Source organism: Centruroides vittatus, unplaced genomic scaffold, assembly GCF_030686945.1.
Source record: "Centruroides vittatus isolate TY-2023 unplaced genomic scaffold, ASM3068694v2 scaffold_149, whole genome shotgun sequence".
NCBI lineage: Eukaryota > Metazoa > Arthropoda > Arachnida > Scorpiones > Buthidae > Centruroides > Centruroides vittatus.
In genome coordinates, this window is record NW_027122681.1 from 1,961,704 (window position 1) to 1,986,715 (window position 25,012).

The window sequence follows — 25,012 nt, forward strand, 5'->3', positions numbered from 1 at the left end:
TATTTAGAAAATATATATATATATATATATTCAGTTTTATCAAACAGCAACATGTTTTCTATAAAAAAGATGGAATATATAATTAAATATATCTTTTGACTCATATTTATCGTCATAATATTAACAATATTAATAACAATTTTTTATATAAATATTAATTATTATAAAATTCTTTTGATAGAAAATACTTCCGGTCGTAGCTCCTTGATAAGTTAACTGATGCACGATTCGAAACATTTCTTTACTGCATCTCTGTAATGAAAATATATTCATATTTTAAAATAATGTTAACAAATCAAACACTGCCCGTTCATCCATTCAGAAAAATTATATTCAAATGGCCATATTTACATATAAATTTATAATACAGGGTGTCCCAGAATAAGTCCTGCAGTCGTCGGTACATTATGCACTCCACAAGGTTAGAAGAGAGTTTGTCGATGCCAAACTGTAGTGGAAATTGAACAAGGTGACATACACGATATGTGGAGACCTTTTGTTTTGCGATGCACCAATGAAGTTATTCTGAGACATTCTGTATAAAGGTTACAGTTATAGGGACAAAGATTTATACAATTCCAGCAGATTTTTTAAAATTTATTGGAATATTATCTTGTTAAATCTTACAGTAGCAGAATAAGTTTCATGCTAGAGTACATTAATCAGCTTCATTTTTATTGATTATGAGAAAAGTATGATTTAAAACAAAGCTAGTCAATATGGCGAAAGTTGGGGAATGAAGCCTTCATCAAGAAAAGCTTCCATAGCCCATTTAGAAGAATTTCTTATTCTGCAATTACCAGTGATGATTCCCAAACTTTTCAGCCAATGCACCTAACTCATTTTCCCCTGTGTGAGAAAGACTTTTGGAAATATTCTTAAAAAAACTTTTCTATGAACCTCACTTGTGTCCTTATCATAAAATGTTCTCCACATCTGCAAACCATTAAAGGCAATGTTTCTTCTTGCACATTTTAACAGAAGAAAGGGAAAGGTTGTCAAGTGACCCCAACCCTCGCCTATGGTTATCATTCCGTAACCTGTCTCCAGTGTCCCCCATGCCGCCCACTTGCTTTTCTCCCCCTAGATTTACTCGTTACCCACAGGGGGTAGTAGCACCAACTTTGGAAACCGCCGGTATATAATGTTCTGAGACTAACAGAACTACATTGACAATGATCAAATTTCTCTCACAAGCATGTTTAAATATGATTAGAAATTACTATAATTCAACTTGTTAGAACTTAAGCTTTTCTTTTTTTAATAAAAATAATTTATTCGAGGGCAAAAATTTAGTTTTATGCAATTAATAAGAGTATTTTCATTAAATATTGTAGTTTGAAACGACATCTGTTTTTCACCTTCGTGCAACATTACAGAAAAAATTTGGAAAAAACTCTTTACCAAACCCTGAATAATTTAGATATAAGCTTTGAAAATTTGGAATTTTTTTAGACAAAATGGTTTCAAAAATTTTTAATTCTTTTAATAATTAGCATTATATCAATTGTTTCTTTTTGGAGACTTCAAAAGTAACTAACAAACTGGCTTTTACAGATGATATAAGTAAACATCCTTATCATATGCTACACAAACACATCTAATACATATTACTGAGAAATATTAAATTGTAAAAATGATTGGGAAATCAGGAACTATATAGGAAAGCAATGATTTAGCAAAACAGATTAACAATTTTTAGTAATAAAATGATCTTTGTGCATTTTACAAGGTGAGAAAAAAACAGGAAATTGCTGACATTTAACAGTAATTATTTCCAATCCAATTCTACAGAATTCTATTCCATTTGAAAATACAGGAAATGGGAAACTGAATTTTAAAATTCGGTTTCCTATAATTGTATGAAGTTCGAAATACATTTCTAGATTAATATTTTGTTTCGAGGATACAAATATTATGCATTTTCATAGAAATCTTTGCTTTACAATATTCTGTTGACTAGTAAAACCTTTCCAAATTTTTCATCCTTTTCTTCTAAATTAAGAAATCTTGTTTAATAGTATTGTCTAATGCATATTTTTTATAAGATGCATTCGTTGTTACGTCTAGCTGAGGGTCACTACTTTTTAGACGTCAGTGAAGTGTTTAATATTAAAACAAAAAACAGTAGCTTGAAAGAGTAAATATTATGTATTTGCAGGGAAATCTTGAAAAATTTGTTTCAAATAAATGCATGCTTTATTTAAAATCATAAAAATGGTTATTACTTCTATCAACTTATTGTTTAGTTACGATTTTTATCTTCATTGTGAAGCATTTAATTGTACTATTACTAATTAGTTATGAACAACTAATTATAAAGTTTAAAGCCAAAATCCAACTTTAAAACTTTTAAAATACATATTAAAAAAAAAATAATGAACTTAGAAATATATAAATTTATTATAATTTAATATCTATTTCTTACTTTTTAACTTTTTCTGCCTTGTGGGCATTACGAGTGCCCACAATAAGGCAGTGGTAAGGGACAGGACCCAATATGTTTGGGTGGACCACTACTGAAAAATTCCTGGAGTTTTTCGACCTATCTGGATTTGATCCTGGAGCAATATGCTACCACCTTAATCATCCAGCTGTTCAAAATTTATATTGTGGAAAGAAAGACTAACAACTCACTCAGTCCAGTGATAAGTCATTTGTTATTGCACTAATATAGTTTGGATTTTGTGTCAAAAGTAATAATAATTATCGTCTCTTAATATAATAAGATACACGTTTGTTTAAATTTGAATCTCCGTAACGTTTTTTCTATTTTAAAAGCACAACGATATTTTCTATTTGTTAGAAATTTTGTATTTGATACAAACTCTATATTAAATGTTAGTATGCCGAATAATACTGATTACAATGTATAATTTACCTTGCGTATGGAATGTAAGAAAGAGAATACCATGTCATTGCCATGAATTGTAGAATGCAAAATAAAATCGTCAATCCTGTCTTTTTCCACTAAAAAATAAAATTTATCATCATTTAATTAACCTTAAATTCTACACAAAGAAAGAAGAGAATTCTTATCACAGAACAATAAGAACCCACAGACCAGCTCAGTGAAAGACAAATCCACGCAAGGCTAGATCTGTGAAGCACAGACGAAAGAAAAGCAAAGACAAACACCAAGGATAGATACAAATATTAATTATTTTTGTGGAACAGATAAAGGAAAGGAGGAACTGTTGGCAAGATTTAATGTTAATTTACAACATTTAACTGATAACAAATAGGAAGAATTAGCTTTGATTAGTAGTTTATATATAAAAACACAATGAAAAATTAAGCATCAGAGAGATTAAGAGCTATGAAGCATAGTAACACAAAGTTAAATAGACATAAAGAAATTCTAATTATGATAATAAATTATTAATATTCTTAAAACATGGTTAAAATATAAAAATTTGGCACTGGATAGTACATATTTTACATCAGTTTGTTTTTTCTAATGAGCAAGTGTAAAAAATATGTACTATCTGAAGCAAATATGTGATTTTAAATGTTATTTTTTTACATTTTAATTAATATAATTATAGAAAAATCACCCTTCTTACCCTATTAGTACATTCAATATATACAGTGTCTTCAAAAAGAATACTAACATTTTAAATTATTCTAATTATGTTAATTATTCCCCGAGAAGTATGTGATGTATCCCAATCAGTTGAATAACCATCAGAGTTTTGTTTCCCATCAACATTCAAACCATTTGTTGCCTACTACATGTAGGAAGCACCTAAACGAACTTGACAACTAGGCAACAGAGAAGGCATTTTGCAGTTTAAAAAGTCAGAATTGCTCATCGTGCAACACAAGTAATCTTCAGGAATTATAGCTGCCATGGGAGCAGTGAAAACAGATATGCTGTGTTGAGTGTAACAAGAATTTGAGTATTGGTTCGACGTGTGCCATGTGACACAAGATGCACTCGTTGAGAAATTGTAACGGACAAATGTAATACAGGTACTCCTCACTTTACAACCTATCTGCTTAACGACCAATCGAGTTTCGACCTGCAATTTGGGGAATCCCCTTTCTCAGCTTGAGTGTCGGTCAGTGGCGAATGGTGACATGCACACCAAGCGTACTATAATAGGCTAATAGCATACTATAATAGTCTTTTTATGAATAAATTTGAAGTTTGTTGCATAATTTGTACAATTTTACAACAATCCTATATTCCCAGTGCAAACTCCTCGCTTATCGACCAATTCGCTTAACGACGTGTCGTCAGAACGGAACTCAGTCGTAAAGTGAGGAGTACCTGTACTTAGATGGTTTTTCAATGTTTTCATGTATATTATGACATTCTCAGCTAATAATTACAATAATTTAAAATGGTAGTATTCTTTTCAAAAGACCCTGTATAGAGATTGATTAATCAACTGAACAGATTTTATTATATTTAATAAGTTGTAATGTAATAATATGTAACTTACCCAAAAAGCAGAGAACATAGTCAATAATATTAAAACCTGAAAATATTTTAGCAAATATAAATTTGTTTTGTAATGGTTATCACAAGTTCATTTTTGAAAATATATTACCAAAACAAGAATGGTAGCAATTATTCGTGTAGAAGCAAACATCTTCTTTAACTGACTCATAGGTCCCATTAAGAAACATGTACTGAAATCAAGAATCTTATTTAATCTTTATATACTTGTAAAATTATTATATATTTCAGGATTAAAAAAAATATCAATTACCTACAAAGAGCTGTAACATTACCAAGGGTGTAAAAGATACCAAAGAGTAACAGTCCATGTCTTAAAAACAAGAACAATGATCCCTGTATAAAGAAAAAAAAATACCAAAAAATTTATATAAATTTTTGTTAGCCTCTATATAATGTATACATGAAGGAATGAAGGGTACACGCTGAATGAAGGGAATTGAAAAAGGTTACACGCAGCCAATCAAAATCAGAGTTTCACCTATGATGTATGAGGAGTGTCCGATATTAAAGGTACTGTACAGGTGGCTGTTATACAAACTGCACATGTGCAATAGTGACGCCATATGCATGACTAGCCACGTTCATGCGTATAGTAGTAGAGTTGGGAAGCAACAAACATGGTGTGTGTGTGTGTGTGTGAGATCGCAGATTATTCAAAGTGTGGAAGTACATGGAGTTATCAGATGCTTGCAAGCCGAAGGAGTTAATCAGAGCAAAATTTATTGCAGATTACAGGGCGTTTATGGCTCGAATGTTTTAAGCCAAAAAGAAGTCAGAATTTGGTGCCAAAAATTTAAAGATGGACGAATGGAACTGAATGATGATCTGGAGAAGAAACGAGGAAGACCAAGGACCTCACACACTGATGACAATTGTCAAATGTTTGATTAGGGAAGATGGTCGTATTAAAGTTTGTGAAATTGCTGCAATGACTGGCATTCCTAAGAATTGGGTTCATAAAATTATATGTGACCTAAACTTCCACAAAGTTTTGGCTCACTGGGTGCCGAAAATGCTCTCTGATGAAAACCAATAAAAACAAAAATTCAAAATTCAACCATCTACCTGCAAAACCATGACCACCGTGTTCTGGGATAGTGAAGGCCTACTGCTGTGTGAATTCTCAAACTGCACACAACCATTAACAGTGACAAATACTGCAAAACTCTCCAGAAATTGCATACAGCCGTTAGAAGGAAAAGGCCAGGATGATTACACAAAGGAGTTAAACTTTTGCACAATGGCACAAGATCCCACACTTCAAATCAAACCAAACTGTGGTTGGCACAGCGGAATTGGAAGGTCCTGCAACACCCTCCTATTATAGTCCAGATTTAGCCCCCTTGGGTTTTCAGTTGTATTCGGACCTTCCAAATTGCAGCCTGTTATCAAGATTACCCTCTCTTGCTTGTTCTCTAGGAATAGATTCTAGTGAAATATTAGATTTGTCGAGTTTTCGTAATTATAGAGTTAGTAGGCGGTCGTTAATAAATGTGCCCTTACGAGTTTGTTTCCCATTTTCTTGGATTGATCGCATTGTCTTCAACTTCTGGCTTCTGGAAATCTATTTCCTCTCCTCCTGGAAGTATTATTTTCTCTCTTGCTAAATTTATGAGAAGTTCTTGGCCCTTAATTATATCTCGTCCTAACGAGACCGTCAAAAGGATGAGGTATTTGATTGTCTACTACATAACAGGAGTATTTGAATTGTAAAGGTCCTATTTGGAAACGAAACCTTATAGCTCCATACATTTCTGATGCCATGTCCCGTGACACTTTGAAAGAGTATTCTTCTTCCACTTTCATTAAAGTTGATTGTAGTTGTTTTCTGAGCAAAGGTTTGAGATATAAGTGTTACAGTGGAACCAGTATCTATCGCTAGTCGAGCTGGGTAATCGTTGATTGAACAACATAGACTAGGTTCTAGATTGTTGCCTATCATTCTAGCTCCTATTCGATTCTGCGCTCCCAATTCATCTCCTTTTTCTTGTACATTTAAGTTTATGGTCTCAGATCGGGTATTTTTTTGAGGTCGATGTGTGTGTGTATTATTGTTCCTCCATCGCCTATTATTCTGTCGCCAGTTCATTTTGTTTATTCTCCCTTGTGGTGAGTTTTGAGATGGCACTTGAATTAGATTAGGTTGGAAGTTGTTTCTTCATCTGTCTGGTAGATTGTTTGATCGATACAGTCGGCTTCTGCCGTGCGCTCCCCTGACAGAGGAATCAAATCGAGAATACCCGTGTCCTCCTCTCGGGGAATAATATTGTCTTCCCCTGTTTACTGGATGTGTGAATCCACGCCACCGATGATCTCTCCTTTCATTTTAGTTCGTTTAATTGGCTTTGTATGTTAGCTAACGTCGCTTTGAGGTTACTTGTGTGTTCTTCCTCAGGACTGGTTATTGCTCCGACTATCCCTTGTGATTTCCCGGTCAGCTGCTCTATAGTCTCCTCACTGATTGCCACTTTAACTGCTTTATCAAAGGAATCTGGTTCCCTGGACATCACCCTTCTTTTAATTCTATCGTTGAGACTGCTTAAAAATTGGGCGAGTAGCTGCTCGTCTCGCTCTTTAGTTTGGCATCACTTGATTATTTCCGTTTCGCGAGCATCGGCCCCTTTCTGTTCGATTATGGTCTCTGATGCTAGGCCTTGCAGCCGAACTGCGTACGTCTGTACATCCTCGCCGCGTTTCTGAATGCATGCATGGAATTTCTGAAGTCTAACAGAGTATGGTTCTTTCTCAAAGCGTAAGATCATTTGTCGTTTGAATTCCTCGTACGTATCAATCGCTCGCATTCGCGCATCCTTCCATGCGAAATCCCTCACTATGCCCGTTAATTTTAACTTTGCGATGCCGAGACTTTGTACCTTTGTCCATCCAGTTAGTTTTGCTATTTCGTCTAGTAAGTCAAAGAAGTCCCTGATGAGCAATCCTGATGTGTCGCCCAAAAATGAGGGGGTTAAGGGAATCATTCCGGATAATCCTGAAAGTGCACCTCCTCCCGGATTCTCTCCACCTTGAGCCTCCATTCTTTTGTTAGATTATTTTCTTCAAAACAAGATCCCACTTCCGGGACACCACTGTGACTGTAGGGCCGGTATCTCTTTGATACCGCGTCAGGATGACACCACTGTATCCTTAGATTGATACAGAGAATCGTAAAATTGTGCGAGCAGTTACGTATGGGTTAGACCCTGAATGAAGCTAGTGGAGAGGATGACGGAAGGAACGCACTCGGAGATTTTTATATATAAAAATATACCCGTTTATTTTCCCATATATCCAATTAGATACAAAACGGTTACTTTACAGAGAAATTGATAAGATACATGACTCACGATCCATGAATGTAAATTCTACACAGATTAGAGACAGAGCTTACAGATATTTGCGGGTAGGATAAATACCTTAGGATATATGCTGATCGTATCGGCGAACGTCTGATAGATGATATAATATCTTTGATTCGAGGGTTCAGTCTAAATGTAGATTAATCCAATTGTCCTAGATTTCAATCCAATTGTACGCTAGTCTGAGGAGGACGAACAGTGGAGGAGGAGCTTGATGATGATGGGTAAATCCGAACAGGGACACACACACACACACACACACAATCAAGTAACAACTTCTCCTGTCTTACTCATCGTACTCCCTTTTTATATGGAGAGGTGTTTTGCAGGCCCTTCCTTGATTTCATCAGAGGAGATGATCTTCTTGGACCAATAAAGTGATGGGTGACATAGTCGTGACACAGAAATTTTACTCATCTTAACAAGGAACTCAACTCGTGGGAATCGAGTTTAAACCGATCTTATCAGAAAGTTTTATCAGTTGATTTCCCATTAACTAACCCTTTTTGGTCTACTTTGTTCCATTTTTGTATAAAATGTAGTTAAATATTTTGATTAAGATTATATAAAGATGATATTAAAAGATTATAAAATTATATAAAGATGTTAAAGTTCACAATATAAAGATCCCGATCTTCACATGCATATATTTTGATATTAGTTATTAGGAAAGCATTTAATAAATATATAAGTTTTATGTTTATAATTGTTTGAGATGAAAATGACCACTATTCCGGACAATAATAATTGTGGCACATCCAGTTCTGTTAGTGTGCTTCTTCTATTTTACCATTTTACCTTTTTAAAATTTACTTTGTTAAACTTTTAATTAAAATTTTTTCCTAAATATCCATCTTATATTTGGCCAATCAATGCCATTAATTTAAAATAATTCTTTGTTTTACTAGCATTCCTAATACCCTTATAACTGTAACAAAAACAAATAATTTGCATTGCAACACAAAAGTAATTTAATGCAGATTATATATCATGTATATATCAGCGATGTGATTGCACCACATGCCGACTAGTTACGATACCGACTACTGGTATACTGTACTGTAAATAAAAATTCTGATTCTGTACACAGTGTATTAAATACATATAAAAATTATGAGTCTGGTAGCATGTCGATTATCAAAATAATTAAGGTACGATACTTTTGGATAACCGAACACATTCGACAGGAAAGAACAGAGAGATAAATATCTTAGATAAAATAAAAACATTAATTTTAATCTAGTACAAAGTGAAAAAAAGATTAAAGCATAGAAATTTAGTATGTGTGAATGATAGGAAATAATGAAAAAATTTGTCTAATTTATTACTGATAAAAACAAGCACCAGTCTTTCATTGTAATCTACAATGTACTGATAAAACTGAATTTAGAATAAAATAAATAAATAATACTAAAAATTAATAAAATAACGCAATAGCTCAATAGTGGGCCTATAGAAGGTCGTCAACAATTGTATTCTGTAAAGACTTCGCACATTCTGGAATTAATACTCTCTGAAGTTGATCTCAGATAATCGACACTATAGTTTGTTTGTTTTGTTAAGTTACAGTAACACAACAATCTGCTGTAGGGTATGGAATCGCCTAGATGAGCAATCCCACCCTGTTTTAATATAACGACCTTTCGTGACGGAAGAACCGTTAGAAAGGTCCGTTGTGTTTCAAATCGACGATAGACGGATGATTGGCTGGCGGAAAGTGACCGTTGGCCGGACGTTGTAGAAACATTCGAATTTGATTGGCGGAGGATTCAAACGCCGGCCGCTATATAAGCAGTAGTTTCGGCAGGAACATCGGATCGGATGGGATCGGACCGTTTCTATCAAAGTTCTAACTAGCTCTCTCTTTGGACGTTACGGAAATCTGGTGAAAGTGAACTCCGGTGGTTTATTACGAACTTGTTCCTGACTCAGAGGTGTTGCTAATTCTAAGTCTGTTTGTCTGGAGTTTCTAAGTCTGGAGTTTTTCCGACGAACTTGTACGGACTATAGTCGTTTGTCGCTTGGACTAGTGTTTTGAGCATAATTAGTTGTAACGTTATTTTGTATTATTTTGTATATTAGTCTTGTAAATATAACTTTGTGGTTTGTTAAACCGACTGAGTGTTATTTTGAACATTACTTCTGCCTAGGGGGATGCCTCTTTTTTTTAAGGGTAACTGGCCTCTATTCAGGCATTACAGACACGGAGAAAACCCAGAATACTCCACATAGCCAGCCTGTCCTGGCGAGGTGCAAACCCACAACCGAACTCCCGGTATTCGGGGAATGGAACCGTTTGGCCTCGACCCTACAGTATTATTGACAAGTTGATTTCCTGTAGAAATAATCTGCATGAAATCCATATTTTTCTACTATCTATTTGCATTTATATCACTTTGTCGTACAATATAGTTTGTATCAAATTTAAATGGCAAATATTCATAAAGATAAAAGTGCAGTAATAATTTATAATTTATCTGTCTGTTAAAAAATATAATGACTTTTTTCATATATAAACAGATGAACTCATTAAATAAATTCTAATTTTCATCACCAAAAGGCACGCTTTGTATATAAATATATATATATAAAGTAAAAAACCAATCACATCTGTCCCAAAAACTACATTTGATTCTAATGAATAAGCTGAGTTTATTCACAACTGAAGAATTATGTCCTCTCAGATATTGTGAATAATTTAATGTAAATAGAAACAAACATAATTATCTAAATTGCCTTTGCTCTGGTAGCACGTAACATAAAAATATAGAACACATCTTTAATAAAGTAAGGTAATAATCATTCATAAAGACTTAAATGAAAATCCTTTAACTGTTATTCACGTTAATATAAAATTATTAAAATATTTAAAACAAATATTCTTTTCTGAATATAACTATTGTTAGGAAGTATATTATTTCTGATACTAAATTGGTACGCTGATAAAAAAAGCGCGACCTTGAACGGAATAAATTTATAAGTGTTCTTTGATAGGTAGAAATTTTGAACGATGCCAAATAAATTTGATACCGATGCACGTTAAGATATTACTTTAAAGCAATATTTTAATAAAAACAAAAAACAATTTAAAAGAAATATTAAATAAATTAAATTTTGATTGATTTGTAGTAATAAATTGGCAATTAATTGTCAATTTGTTACGATTCGTAACTGGGAAGTTCGCGTAAACTTCCTTGTTGTGTAATAATTGACAACGATTTTCATTCATCAAAGTTTTTGCTTCATATTTTTTTGATTTTAACTCGTAAAAAGTTTTTGTTTTTATCCTGTGTGAATAATAAATTAATCTCATCAAGGTCACGAGTCATAGAATACTGTTTTAGTGATTCATCGTCGTTTTCGTTGAAGATTACATTAACTGCCACTTTAAAATATTAAATTTCAAAAATATTTAGTAGTTTACAAGTCAATTAAAATAAAAGTAAATTAAATAATACTATGTTGAAATTTAGAAAAAAAATATTTTATGTGTATTATCATCTTTGCATTGCTTTTAATCCAAGCAATTCATAGCAAAAGAATTACAAATAAGCAAATATTTTCTGTTCGTCATCGTGCTATTTCTGAGAATTTAAATCGGCATTTATTACGAGTTTAAATTAAAATAATTCTTTTATATAACTTAATAGTAAATTAGGTAGTCGTATATTATTCTACATTTAATGTATTTACCATAAAAATAATAAATTGAAACTGATAAGTATAAAAAAATTTCCATGTAGGAAAACTGTATTAATGGATTTTCATAAAGTTTTAATGATAAAATAATAATAATAACTGTTAATAGTGCATAAAACTTCAGTAAAAAAGGGTATACCTCGCCTTACGTTGGTAATTGGTTCCAGAAGAGGCAACGTAAGTCAAATTTACTTGTGTAGTTACGACTTAAGTCAAAACTACGGTGGAAAATGCCAATAATGAGCACTTAAAAATTGCTAAATACGACGACAACACAGAAACACAGATATTTTCATGTTTTGTTCTCTAGGATTTATGATGCTTATACTAACGTTTACTGTAAATGTACATATTTTAATATGATTTTATGTGCTTTTAACGCTTTTCTAGTGATATTACGACTTCAATATTTGTGGCAGACGGATGTAAAGTCGAATAAAATGACTTAAACTTCATTTTTATTTTTCATATACTTTTTTGACAAACGATGTAACTTGAAACGAGGTGACTCGAGGTATACCTGTATTCAAACTTGCAATCTGATGAATGTCAGATTAAAATTTTGCAGTGTGTCAATGTAAAGAAACATTTGAAATTTTACATGTAAATATAAATTATAGAAGCAAATCTAGTAATTTATAGACTATGCTGATCAATCAATTTGTCTGTCTAACATCCCAGCATCTAACTAATGACAAGTTATCTAACTCTATGTTACCGAATTTAATTTCAGCATTGTATTACTTCCTTCAGTCAGTCCTGGAAACTGCATTGTGATACCTAACTTACTAAGTTTCCTATAATTAGTCCAAAACAAGGCTTGCCTTTATTTCATAGAGTACATTCAGTGAACAAGAGCACTGCAGCATTTTAGTGAAGCAGCTGACTTACCTAGTCTAAGAGGCATGTCCACACATTTGGTATTTGCTGAAGTGTTTGTCACTTGGCAAACACATATGTATATATATATATATATATGATTAAGCATAAGTTTGTTGTGGAAACAATGAATGTTTGTCCGACATCTGAAAATGGACAATTCTCATACACACTAATATCCATACATACAGAAATTATTCCCGAATTTTTTTGCATTTCTTGATATTTCAAGGTGTTCCGAGTCCAAAAATGTAAAAATCTTGGGGAGGACCATGTTTTGACTGATAACCATACTTTCCCTGTTATATATAACAGCTAGGAGAGTAAAATTAACTAAATATTTAAAGTATAAACCAAATTTTTAAAAAAAATTAACTAAACTCAAAAATAAAAGAGTAGAAAAGTGTAAGAGACTAAAACGGTAACAGTGATGACCAAAAACAAGAAAATACATGTGTGAATGGACAATATGAATGTTTGCTTGATATTCGATGAATAGCAAATGTGTTGACATGCCTTTACACGACGTCATTCTGTCAGTGCTTTCTCGAAGCAGTTCACTATTTAGTTCAAGTGTGTATTTACTCTGCTGCATTAAAGAGCTTTTGTATATCCTCTTTTTCCTTTCTGTCTGTCATGCTGAAAAATGAGTGAAAACAAATTTAAATTCAACAGGAAATATTCAGTATAATATGCGGAATATATCATAAATGCGGAAGAACAAAAGAGAATTACAAGTACAGAAAGGTACCGGATATAAATGTTTAACAATACGCTTCCAAGTTCTGAATCACTACTAATCTGTTGGTTAAGGAACTGAACATGTATAGACAACTCACAATATCAAGTTAAAGTGGTATCTATTTCTTGTTCATTCTACTGCTGTCCAATAGCCAGACATACCTATCAAAATCATTTGTATTATATTCAGGATATACAGGGTGTTTTAAAACTCATGGGCAAAAATGTAACGGGTGATAAGAAACATCTAAACAAGCAATTTTCACCATACAATGCATGGGCGGAGAGCAAGCGCTGAACCGCTAGACGGCACTGTAATGGAAAGCATAAAGCATTTCTTACACATCGCCATTTCTACCGTGGATTTCAGAAGGCATGGCAACGTACAGTAATCGGGAAAAGGCTGACATGCATGGTGTTTGGTGTTTGGTTCTTTCATGTGACAGTAATACCTCCTAGCGGTTCACCGCTTGCTCTCCACCCATGCATTGTATGGTGAAAATTGCTTGTTTAGATGTTTTCTATCACCCCTTAAATTTTTGCCCATGAGTTTTGAAACACCCTGTATAATTCCATACTATAGAAGAGGTCCTGAAACACATCCACTGAATACAATTTACGAAATCAAGGTGTTTCATAAGGCAAATGTCGTTTTGAACAAATTGTTCTTATAGGAAACTTGATAAACTTCCTATATTACAAATACTTCGTAATTAAAATGCTGCAGACAAATTGTGCAATCTTTGTAATCAAACGTCTGGATTATTTAAACAGAAAATTTAAAATAATTCTATTAACACAAAACTAAAATGCAGAATTAAAATTTCATTGAATGTATTAAACAAATTAAAAAAAAAAAACTTACCAAAAGTGAAAAGACAAAACCAAGAACAAAACAAATTACGAATCCTTTTATTCTTGTCGACCAACTCAAAGTCGAAGAATCTCTGATCTGTAAAACAGTAATAAGAATTTAGTTTTTCTAGAACCTATAAAACTATAAAATATATATTTCATATTCTAAATACACAATCGTCATCATTCTGAACTCTATAATTTAAATTAGCCCACGAAAATAGATCAGACAAGTTTTGTTTGTAATTTTTTTTGCTAAGTATTAATAAAATTTGATCTAGAGAGAGAAAAGTCATCATCTCGCGAGAACTTTAATACCTTCTGGTTAACTCTAAGCCAAATTTTATTAAATTTGGCCTATAGTTTTCAGACTGAATACGATTATCTAATAATCGAGATCAATCTGCAAAATACAAGACATAAGTTAATTAACTGGACTATGAATAAAGAGGTCAACATAGTGCTCACACATATATATCAAGACTAGATAAGAAGTATATTATAGTGTTAATTAACTGGCATTAATTAAAAATTATAGTATGAATCTATATATATAATCGAGATGAGTTGATAATAATAATCAGCACAGAGCACAAATGGTTAGGAGTTCAAAATTGAAATTTGGTACACAGTTAGGGTACGTCACAAGAACGCACACTAAGAAGGGATTTTTTGAAATTCCTTCCCACGGGGGAGAGGGACAGGATTAAGGCTTAACACTTCCATCAACAATGGAAGTGTTAAGTAACAATGGAAGTGTCAACAATGGAAGTGTTAAGTAACAATGGAAGTGTCAACAATGGAATTGTTAAGTAACAATGAAAGTGTCAACAATGGAAGTGTTAAGTAACAATGGAAGTGTCAACAATGGAAGTGTTAAGTAACAATGGAAGTGTCAAACAATGGAATTGTTAAGTAACAATGAAAGTGTCAACAATGGAAGTGTCAAGTAACAATGGAAGTGTCAAGTAACAATGGAAGTGTCAAGTAACAATGGAAGTGTCAAGTAACAATGGAAGTGTCAAGTAACAATGAAAGTGTCAAGTAACAATGGAAGTGTCAAGTAACAATGGAAGTGTCAAGTAACAATGGAAGTGTCAAGAGAAAGCAACTGTGCAAGACGCAGATGCAGTTTTTTTCTTTTTGTGGGAAATCGAACATATTTTTAGACCCATCTAAAAATTCTCTAATTAGACCGAAAACAGGGGGACCCAATTCTTGCATTCTGTGAAAACGGGTAAGGTTGACTATAATGCAATAATCTTAATCTTTGCTATCGTTACTTTTGCCCGAGCAACGTTGGACCTACCTGCTAGTAAAATATATTTGAAAGAATAAAACAGGCCAACACATCCCATCATCAGATCCTACTAAAATTGATTCTAGAGTTTCACTTTTATTCTTACATCTCAGACTCATGCAATGTGCTTAGAAAATATATTTGAGATGAAAATTAAATAAAGTTTTCCTTCTTAAAAATAAATTTCTTTTAATTGAAAAACTTTGCAGAAAAACAAATAGTGTTACTAAAAATAAATAAATATATATTTAACCTATTTGTTTAGTGAAAAATAATAAATAGACTATGAAGTTTTTTGTTTGAATAACGTTTTATATTAAACTTTATCCAAAAATTATGTATAAATTATTGTATACATTAAAATAAATATAAAATGTAAATACGATATCTCTTACTTTTATTATAATCGCAAATACTAGTCATTTTGGCACGTGTTTCTGCTCGAGATATATTACAGATAACCGAAATATATATCAATCCTTATCAGCTAACGTAGTAATATAGTGGTGTGACATTGAACAACTGCATTTTAAAATATAAAATTCGGTAAAAGAAATGTTTTTAACTAATTTTAAATTTAAATTTTTTTAAAAGAAATTCATATCTTTACGCCATTACATACAAAATATCAAGTAATAAGAAATTGTAAAGATATAAAATACTCATATCTATATATATATAAAAGTCAAAATAAGTACAAATGTATGTTAGGTAAATGATTCTATAATGCAAGGATGGACAACCTTTTTCTATGTAAGGGTTGCATTTCAAAACTTTTGAAATGACACAAGAGAAAAGAGAAAAAAGAAATGCCGCTAAATCACAATTATTTATTCGTATATAATTATAAATTAGCATAGGTATACTTAATTTAGCTTCCGAAACCGACGTAAACGTAATATATCGATTGAATATTAGTCGCTGCTAGTTTTAAATTAGTTTCGACGCGAGTCTGTTAGCCAATTTCTTGTTTTAATTTTTACTAAATTCATTGCGAGGAACACTATTCACATACATAAGCTGCAGAAAATAACATTTGAATTTTTGCTACAGACTTCCTTAGGCTGGGAAATTGACATATTTATTCGTATTTTATGCGATGTAGGCCACAAAAAATATTAACGCGGGCCGAGGGCCGGGGTTGTCCATCCCGCTATAATGTATCCACACCAAATTTGGTATGAATATTCTTCAACACCCTAGAAAAATATTGTGGGGTCCCCAACTACCCCTTTTAACTTAAACCCGAGCAATTTTTTGCTTTGCAGTTTTATTATTGTAAATACTCATTAGTAACTAAAATGTACTGTACATTTATTGACCTATCATTTTTATCACCGTCTCCCAACCCAACCTCATCAATTCCTATTCCTTCAAAAGACCGAGTAATACCAGACACATGCAGCTAGTAATTAATGAAATTAACACTTAGCTAAATACAAAATAATTACAATTGACTAATCTAAATATATAAAATTTACATGTCCTGACTGACTGACTCTTCATCGCCCAGAGCAAAGCGCTGAACCCAAAGAGGTGAAATTTGGTACACAGGGTACGCAATGAGAATGCACACTAAGAAGGATTTTTTGAAATTTCCCTGCGGGGGAGAGGGAGAAGATTATGGCTTCTACTGTTCTATTTTAGATGCGATTTTTTGTTTTTGATAGACATAACTTAATTTCCAAATGTACAATATTTGCCAAATCATCCAAATCATTTGCCCAAGCAATGCCAGGCTCATTTGCTATTAACTAAGTGAAGATATATTAATTAATTCAAGATATAAATTTTCTTTATAAGAAATTTTTGTATCTTAATTACCAAAAATACTGTATAGAAATTTTTCAAAGAGAATGTATGATGTTTAGCTTATATAAAATATGTAAATTATCATTTTATATAAATAAAATTCTTGAATCATATAATATATAAAGAAGAAAGTTTGTTATTTATTTTGTTCTTTATACATTTTGACATGGTTAGAGCAAATGCAATAAAACTCAAGGACTATCCTCTCATCCAGGAGGAGGTCAATGACTACTTTTGCTTGAATTAATTTCAAACCCACCCATAACATGCTCATCTTTCTAGTCGACATGCAGGAAAGTGGCATTCACATACAAAGTTACCAGCGAGCACAAAATACACTTTAGGGGTTTTCAAGGGTGTCGAGTATAAAATGTTTGGTCTACTTATTGTAAAGTTTGATCAGCTAGCCGATTATGATTTTGTATTCGACTGCAAATGGTACATTAGTTAACATTAGAAAAAATTTAGACATCGAATTATCTTCTTGTGCAGGCTGCAGCCAACACTATTTTCTGTCGAAAAAAATTTAGCAACGAGTTGCATAACTTTCCTGGCTTTTGAGTGTATTATTTTACAAATAACATTTGTATTACTAATCAAAATAAATAACTAAATTGTATATGGTGCCATCTATTATGAGATTTTGTTATATATTTTTAATTTTTATAAAATAGCAATAGATTTCATTTTGAGGGTGGAGATGAGTTTTATAAAACACTAAATTCTAACAACTAGTAAAATTTTCACTAATTCTGACCCCTCGCAAGATATATCATGCGACCACACTCTCTCTCCATCCCCTTCACTTTTCACAATCACAGTATCTTGTATATAAGGGGCATCGATGCTACTAAATTTTAATAACGTCGACGTCCCTTATATATAAACTACCACGCCAAATTTTGTTTCTTTATCTTCACCCCATCCTGAGATATTAAGCAAAATAAATGCCAACACACACAGAATTTTTTTGCATTTCTTTTTATGTTTTGGGTTTGGGGAGTCTCAAAACATGAAGATTTGCAAAAACTCGGAACAGAATAAACAAAATCGCCATTTCTAATTAAATGTTTTTTGGTATCCCTTCAATAGTTATTTATTTGTTTCATTATTTTAATGGTGTTGAGTATCGTAAAGTTTTTAATAACTTTAATTTAATCATTAATAGCTTAAGATAAAATTGTTTCATGAACTTTCTTTATAAACTTTAAAGCAAAATAGAGCACGAAGAACACGGTTCATCTATGACGGACGATTTTTCCATCTGGATCAATGAACACTCATTAGTTACAATCAATTCTATTTTAAGAATTCTTGTATACAATATTTTCATATATGCATGAACGCGTATAAAGTTAGATTTTGAATAATTTATCGACAAAATCTTTTGTTTATTTTATAGAAATTTATTTTTAAATATTGTTAATAAGAAAAAATATGCTTAAGAATTTAAGAAAAAAATTAAATAATTGAAAAGCTTTCAATAAAGGCTATTCGCTTATTCTCGACGAATTTGAAAGTATCATTACGTTAAGCTATTAAAATTCTCGGTTAATGTTACCTGTGGTTCCAAAATGGCTGCTTGTCTCCGACTCCAGCAAATATAAGAAAGAAAACAGTGGGGACGCACGTTCTAACCTAACCTAACCTATTCTAGTAATTTTGTTGGTAATAATTATGGTAATTTATTGGAATAGGTTAGGTTAGGTTAGAACGTGCATCCCCACTGTTTCCATTCTTATATTTGCTGGAGTCAGAGACGAGCTGCCATTTTGGAACCATAGGTAACAATAACCAAATTCTCTAATACTTTTTAAGCAAAAGCTTAAAGAAGCTCATTGAACATAACAAAAAGTGAGAAGGTTTTACTTCAAAAAAAAAAGCAGTTTGAATTAGACATTTTAGATATTTCCGTGTATCTTTTAACTAAGGAACCATCCATTAATTACGTGATAATTACTCTTACTTTCCGAAACACCAAAAATAAATAAAAGCATCTTCACATCTTCGGTATCCAACAACGGTCTGATGAAAGCATTGGCAGTGTCGATCTTTTCGCAGAGATTCTTGTCTGTCTCAATATGCAAACACTCTGAACACAAAGACATTTATTTTCGGTTATCAGAATGACATATACGGCAAGTCACTTTTGACTCTACTTCCTGTTGTGTGCAATGATATAGTTTTGGCAAAACCCCTCTAATCCATTAATTACATGTATAATAGTTTGAGGATCCCTCCAACATTAAAGAAATTACTTGAAAAAGTTCTGCAAACACTTGGTAACTGATAGTTTATTCACATGACTTGTAAGTAGGATTATAAAAACAAATTCGTATGCCACTAATACGTCTAAAGAAAGTCCACATAGACAGTTTCTTAATAATATTTAAAAATAACTAAATTTATATTGGATTTTATAATTTTTATATGAATGCATTCTTGATATAAGATACAAAATTGTAATGTTTCAAAGAATTCTCTCATTAAATTACCTTTGATTTCAAAAAAATTTTTATTGGGTTGTTCGGAAAGTTCGTAGCGATTTTTGATAGCCGACAGTTGAGACACCGATTGACGCAAAAATGATTAGAATTGTACAAACCAATGAATATTACAATAAATGACCTTGAGACGCGTCCGTTACAAAAAAACCGTTAAGATTATTCAAATGGCGTTTAATTTGGCTCATTGCAAAAATGGATGCGAACAACGTGCATTATCGACACTTGTTTCTTTTCTTTTTTCGTAAACGCAAAAATGCTGTACAAACAGCAAAAAAGATATGTGATGTTTATGGTGGGAGTGCTGTATCAGAATCAACTATTCGAAAGTGGTTTGCAAAATTTAAAACGGGTAATTTCAGCCTTAAAGATGCTCCTCGCTCAGGAAGACCTCCTGTTATTGAAGAGGACCAGATCAAAGCATTATTGGATGAAAACCCTCATTACACAACTCGAGAGATTGCAGACATAGTGAAGTCATCAAACAGTACTGTATTTAAACATCTAAAGAAGCTCGGATACGTGAATCGTTATGACATTTGGATACCTCACGACTTAACGGAAAAAAACTTACTGGATCGCATCTCCATTTGTGATTCTCTTGAAAGACGAAATGAAAATGACCCTTTTCTGAAGCGTTTAGTGACAGGTGATAAAAAGTGGATCATTTATAACATCAGCCAAAAACGATCGTGGGGTAAGAAAAATGAATCACCATTAAAAACTCCAAAGGCCGGTCTTCATCCAAAGAAGGTCATGCTCACTGTCTGGTGGGATTGGAAAGGAATCCTGTACTATGAGCTGCTTCCACAGAATCAAACAATTGATTCTGATAAGTATTGTTCCCAATTGGATAAGCTGAACATGGCAATTAAAGAAAAACGTCCGGAACTGGCCAATAGAAAAGGCATTGTGTTTCACCAAGATAATGCCAGACCTCACACGTCTTTACGAACACGCCAAAAATTATTGGAACTAGGCTGGGATGTTTTACCCCACCCCCCTTACTCACCCGACCTTGCCCCGTCGGACTACCATTTGTTCCGTTCTCTACAAAATTCCCTTCATGATAAAAACTTTGATACTTTGGAAGCTTGCAAAAACCACGTGGATCAGTTTTTCGCGGAAAAAACTGGAAAGTTCTACGAAGAGGGTATCATGAAGCTGCCCCATAGATGGCAACACGTCATTAAAAACAATGGCGCATACATAATGGAATAAAAGTATATTTTTAGTATTAAAACAATTTCTTTTATTTCTCTTAAAAATCGCTACAAACTTTCCGAACAACCCAATAGATAATAATCGATAATTCTATTTAAAGTAAAATTTGTGGATGATTTGAATGATATTTTTATGTAAAATAATATTTTTATTAGTATTTAAGTCTATATGCATAAGTCCAAGTATTTAAGCCCTTTCTTTTTGCAAAATTAACAGAGATCGTGTGGGCATGTTGACGAAAACAGAGAAATTTTTCGCGAAAAAATCGACAAAAACTGAGGTATTACCGTATTTGATTTATCTTAAAAGTAATTTTGTTGCAACTTTATGCTAAATGATTTTGTAATCAATATATAAAGCAGACATTAGATCACTTTACACTTTATTACTCAGCTGTAACAGCACTTAACCTCTATGAAAACTTTTCTCTCTTTGTTTGATGTGATAGATTTTTAAAATACACAGATTATTATAGCAATAGCTGAAAGAAGTTTATAATACAGGCAGTCCTCTACTTATGAACATTCAACTTACGAACAAAGCCGACAGATGGCGGGTTAACACAAGCGTGAGTAGAGTACCTAGAAAATAACGATTTTTTTAGTTTAATAAAGCATTTTATTCGTAAAAATGCTTTATTAAACTAAAAAAATCATCATTTCTTAATGTAAACCCGTAGACCACGTGATGACAGTCGACAGAACATGGTGGCGATGACTCGTGTGTCGCTACTCTGATATCTAGGTACTCTAAGCGTGAGAGGTAGGTGAGAGTCTCTTAGTTGAGTTTGGACTGTAGTTGTGTGTCAATTGTGTGTGGTGTCAGTTGTTTACTATTTGTTATTTTTTATGTACAGTCAAGTTTATTTTTGAAGTTTTACGTTAAAAACATTTACAGTACATACATATGTACATTTGTAATTGTTTTAAATGAGTAATTTTAATAAATAATGTACATGTGATTGATTTGAATTTATACTTCCCTTTAACAATCTTAATTCAACATTATTCAAGTAGCCTAAACATTACATAATTGTAAAAACAACATTGTATTTGAGTTTTTGCGCCAAACATCGTCTTTTCGAGTTACGAACTTTTCGACCGCTATGAACGGATTAAGTTCGTAAGTAGAGGATTTACTGTATAGGTAATTACAAAAAATTCGGCAATAATAAATCATAATGAAATCTACAATATGAGAATAGATTCTTTACAACTTTGTACTCTGATTTTGAGATTCTCCTTACAGAAATAAATAAAAGTATAATGTAAAATCTTTCTTTTTTAATTATAAGAATATTTATACTTAGAAATTAATTATTAATGAAATAAAAAGACACAGACAATATGGTACGGACATGAGAAGAATGATCGGCTGAACTATAGATTACTCCCTATGGAATTTCAGGACTGAGTATATATTTGAACTCAAGAGACTGAGACGAGTTCAATGGTACCCTACTTTTGGACCGGAGACAAAACATAAGAAAGTCGTCATACTTTTTTAATGCTATCATGCAGACGGCACCATAGTTGCTAGTACTGCCATCTTGCGATAAAGTCTGCAAACCATGATGTCAAACTATGGTCATCTTCCAGATGAATAGGTTAGGTTTGTTGGAAAAGCTGCGAAAGCGGTGCATAGTACTAGCCGACCGCGAGTATCTCAGCAGCTGAGGGGCCGTAGGCCCCAAGGTTGAAAAGCGCAAGGGCGTGCGAAAAGGACTTAACTCCAACTGCAATGATCAGCGTGCTCGTGGATCAACATCTGCCTCTGTTGAAGGCATATTTGGCCAACTTGCCAGACTGCCTGTTAAACACGCGGTAGGCTTAGCGGAGAGAGTGACGCACATCCAATCATCCTGATCATCCACCATCGCAGAAAATATATGATAACTTTTTTACTTTTATTTCTCCAATCCAAAAGTAGGGTACCGTTGAACTCATCTCAGTCCCGAGTTCAGATATATATACTCAAAATCCTGAAATTTCATAGGGAGTAATCTAAAGTATATCTGAATGATCGAATATGGATTGTCAAAGAAATCAAGAATAGCCATGAAATGCCAAAAAAAAAATTCAGAAAGACCTAGAATAGGGTAACCAAACATTCAATTTCCAGGGACTGTCCCCTGTTTTGTCATTTAATCATAGAATCAATCTTTGAATAGTGTAATTTCACAAACATGCAACATAGTAGCACCAATTTATAGATCAATAAATAAATAAATTTTTAAAAAGTAACCAAAATTCAATCAGTTTTAGACACCATTTTCCATTATTATGAAATGTGTCTCCAGTTGGATTGTAAATGTTATGGTCAGCCTACCTAGAAGAAAGATATATGAAAAGCCCATGGAGGAATGTTGAATAGGAAATAAAGGTAAGATATATGTATGAATAGCACAGGAAAGAATAAAAAAAATATCTGAAAATGATATAGGTGTGTGTACGTATTTTTATACATATCGTACATATAGAACCATAAAAAGCAAAATGTGATACTGTAATTCTCAGAAAACAGGATGTAAAAATTGAACCCACCAAAAATTTGCTATTTTATATAATTATTTGAAATTTTTATATATATGTTTATTATCCCAAACAGAACGCATCAAATATAATATAAATACTCTATTATCAAAACACTGCAAAATTTACAGCTAGCCACTCACGGTTCTATACCATGACATATACTACTGCACTTACACTGCAGTTAATCTTCTGAATTAACTTTTAACAGTGTACATTTCTATATTCAGTGGTTGATTCAATGATGAGAAAACAACGTTTCTAAATGGACTGTCGAGCTCGCCACTGAGACTAGTGACATCGGCGCTGTTTTACCATTGAGGTCAACAGTCTCGATGACCCGAAAGACTGTCGAGCATTCAACAAACTAACACGACAGCTTCCACAAAACAAGTAAATTTTGCTTATAGAAACTATCAATTCGCTCTTGCTGTGGATGCTGTAATAGCGAACAGATTAATGAACGATCTATATGTGGTAAAACACGTGATTGCCAGATAATTTGGTCAATATTGAAATATTAAGCTTTTTTTCAGAAACAAACTACCTCCACGAATTTGTTCAAAACTGATCACGACCAAAAGACCCAGTATAGAAGAAAATGATACAAATAAGGGTTCATTTGAATAAAAGGATTTACTCGAATAATGGTTAAGCGAGTTACTTTAATTATTTAGCAAAACAGTCACCATCGTGGTTAATGTTACCCTTGGTGCCAAGACAGCAGCTCATCTCTGATTCCAGCAAGGAAACAGTGGGACGCACGTTCTAACCTAACTTAATCTGTTCTAATAAATTACCATAATTATTAGCAACCAAATTATTAGAATAGGTTAGGTTAGGTTAGAACATGCGTCCCACTGTTTCTTTGCTGGAATCAGAGATGAGCCGTCATCTTGGCACCAAGGGTAACATTAACCCTTTAATTTTTAAAGATATATTAAATTTGCATTAATTTATGTAATGGTTTTTCAGATTTTAAAGTGAAATTCTTACGTCAAGATACTTTTGGGTTCAAACTACCGATTTTCTGTTATATTAGTCGATCAGGTAACACTGCCGTTCTGAATGAGGGACTTTGAAACCCTCCAAATTTTACACCCCCCTAGATGCCGCGAAGGGTCACGTGCAGACCACGAGTTCCTTTTGACTTTTTTTTGCTCCTATGGCTTAGTCTACGCCTCTGATACGGTCCTAAAGGCGTCATTCGGAGCTGAATTGGTACCGTCGATTATACTTGTAACGTATTAAACTGTTATTTTGTTCTAAAATTGTTTTGATTACGTTACCTGTGTGACAATTCCCTGTTCTTCGTCGCCGTCGTCTCCACTCAAAGCTTTCTTTAACTTATCCATGTCAGCCTAAGTAATCTTTTACGAACAATTAATAAGAAATAAACATGAGAAATAAATTTCAGAGTTAAATCAAAAATAATCTCTACTGCCACTTCTCATGCTGGGATCCACGAATCACTTATCCCCCTTAGTTCATCAAACTGTCACGTGATGGCGTCTTTACATAACATTAGAAAAATAAACGAAATATATTATTATTAATTTCGTATTTTATTTATATTTTTAATGTTTAGTTTGGTTTTATTAATTCAATTTTTAAAAATATTATTAATATAATTCGTAGAG

At 32.8% G+C, this 25,012-nt stretch overlaps 1 protein-coding gene across 1 annotated transcript; it reads right to left on the minus strand.

Annotated features, from left to right (window-relative positions):
- Positions 1 to 82: 82 nt before the first annotated feature.
- On the minus strand, positions 83 to 24,889 carry LOC136987292 (vesicle transport protein SFT2A). The gene is made up of 7 exons (XM_067285005.1): positions 24,662 to 24,889; positions 14,012 to 14,098; positions 4,722 to 4,804; positions 4,560 to 4,641; positions 4,452 to 4,487; positions 2,882 to 2,970; positions 83 to 252 (listed from the first exon to the last, which is right to left on the minus strand). The coding sequence occupies exons 1-7, from the start codon at positions 24,725 to 24,727 to the stop codon at positions 213 to 215; spliced, it is 483 nt and encodes a 160-aa protein (XP_067141106.1). The 5' UTR covers positions 24,728 to 24,889; the 3' UTR covers positions 83 to 212.
- Between the last annotated feature and the right edge of the window lie 123 nt (positions 24,890 to 25,012).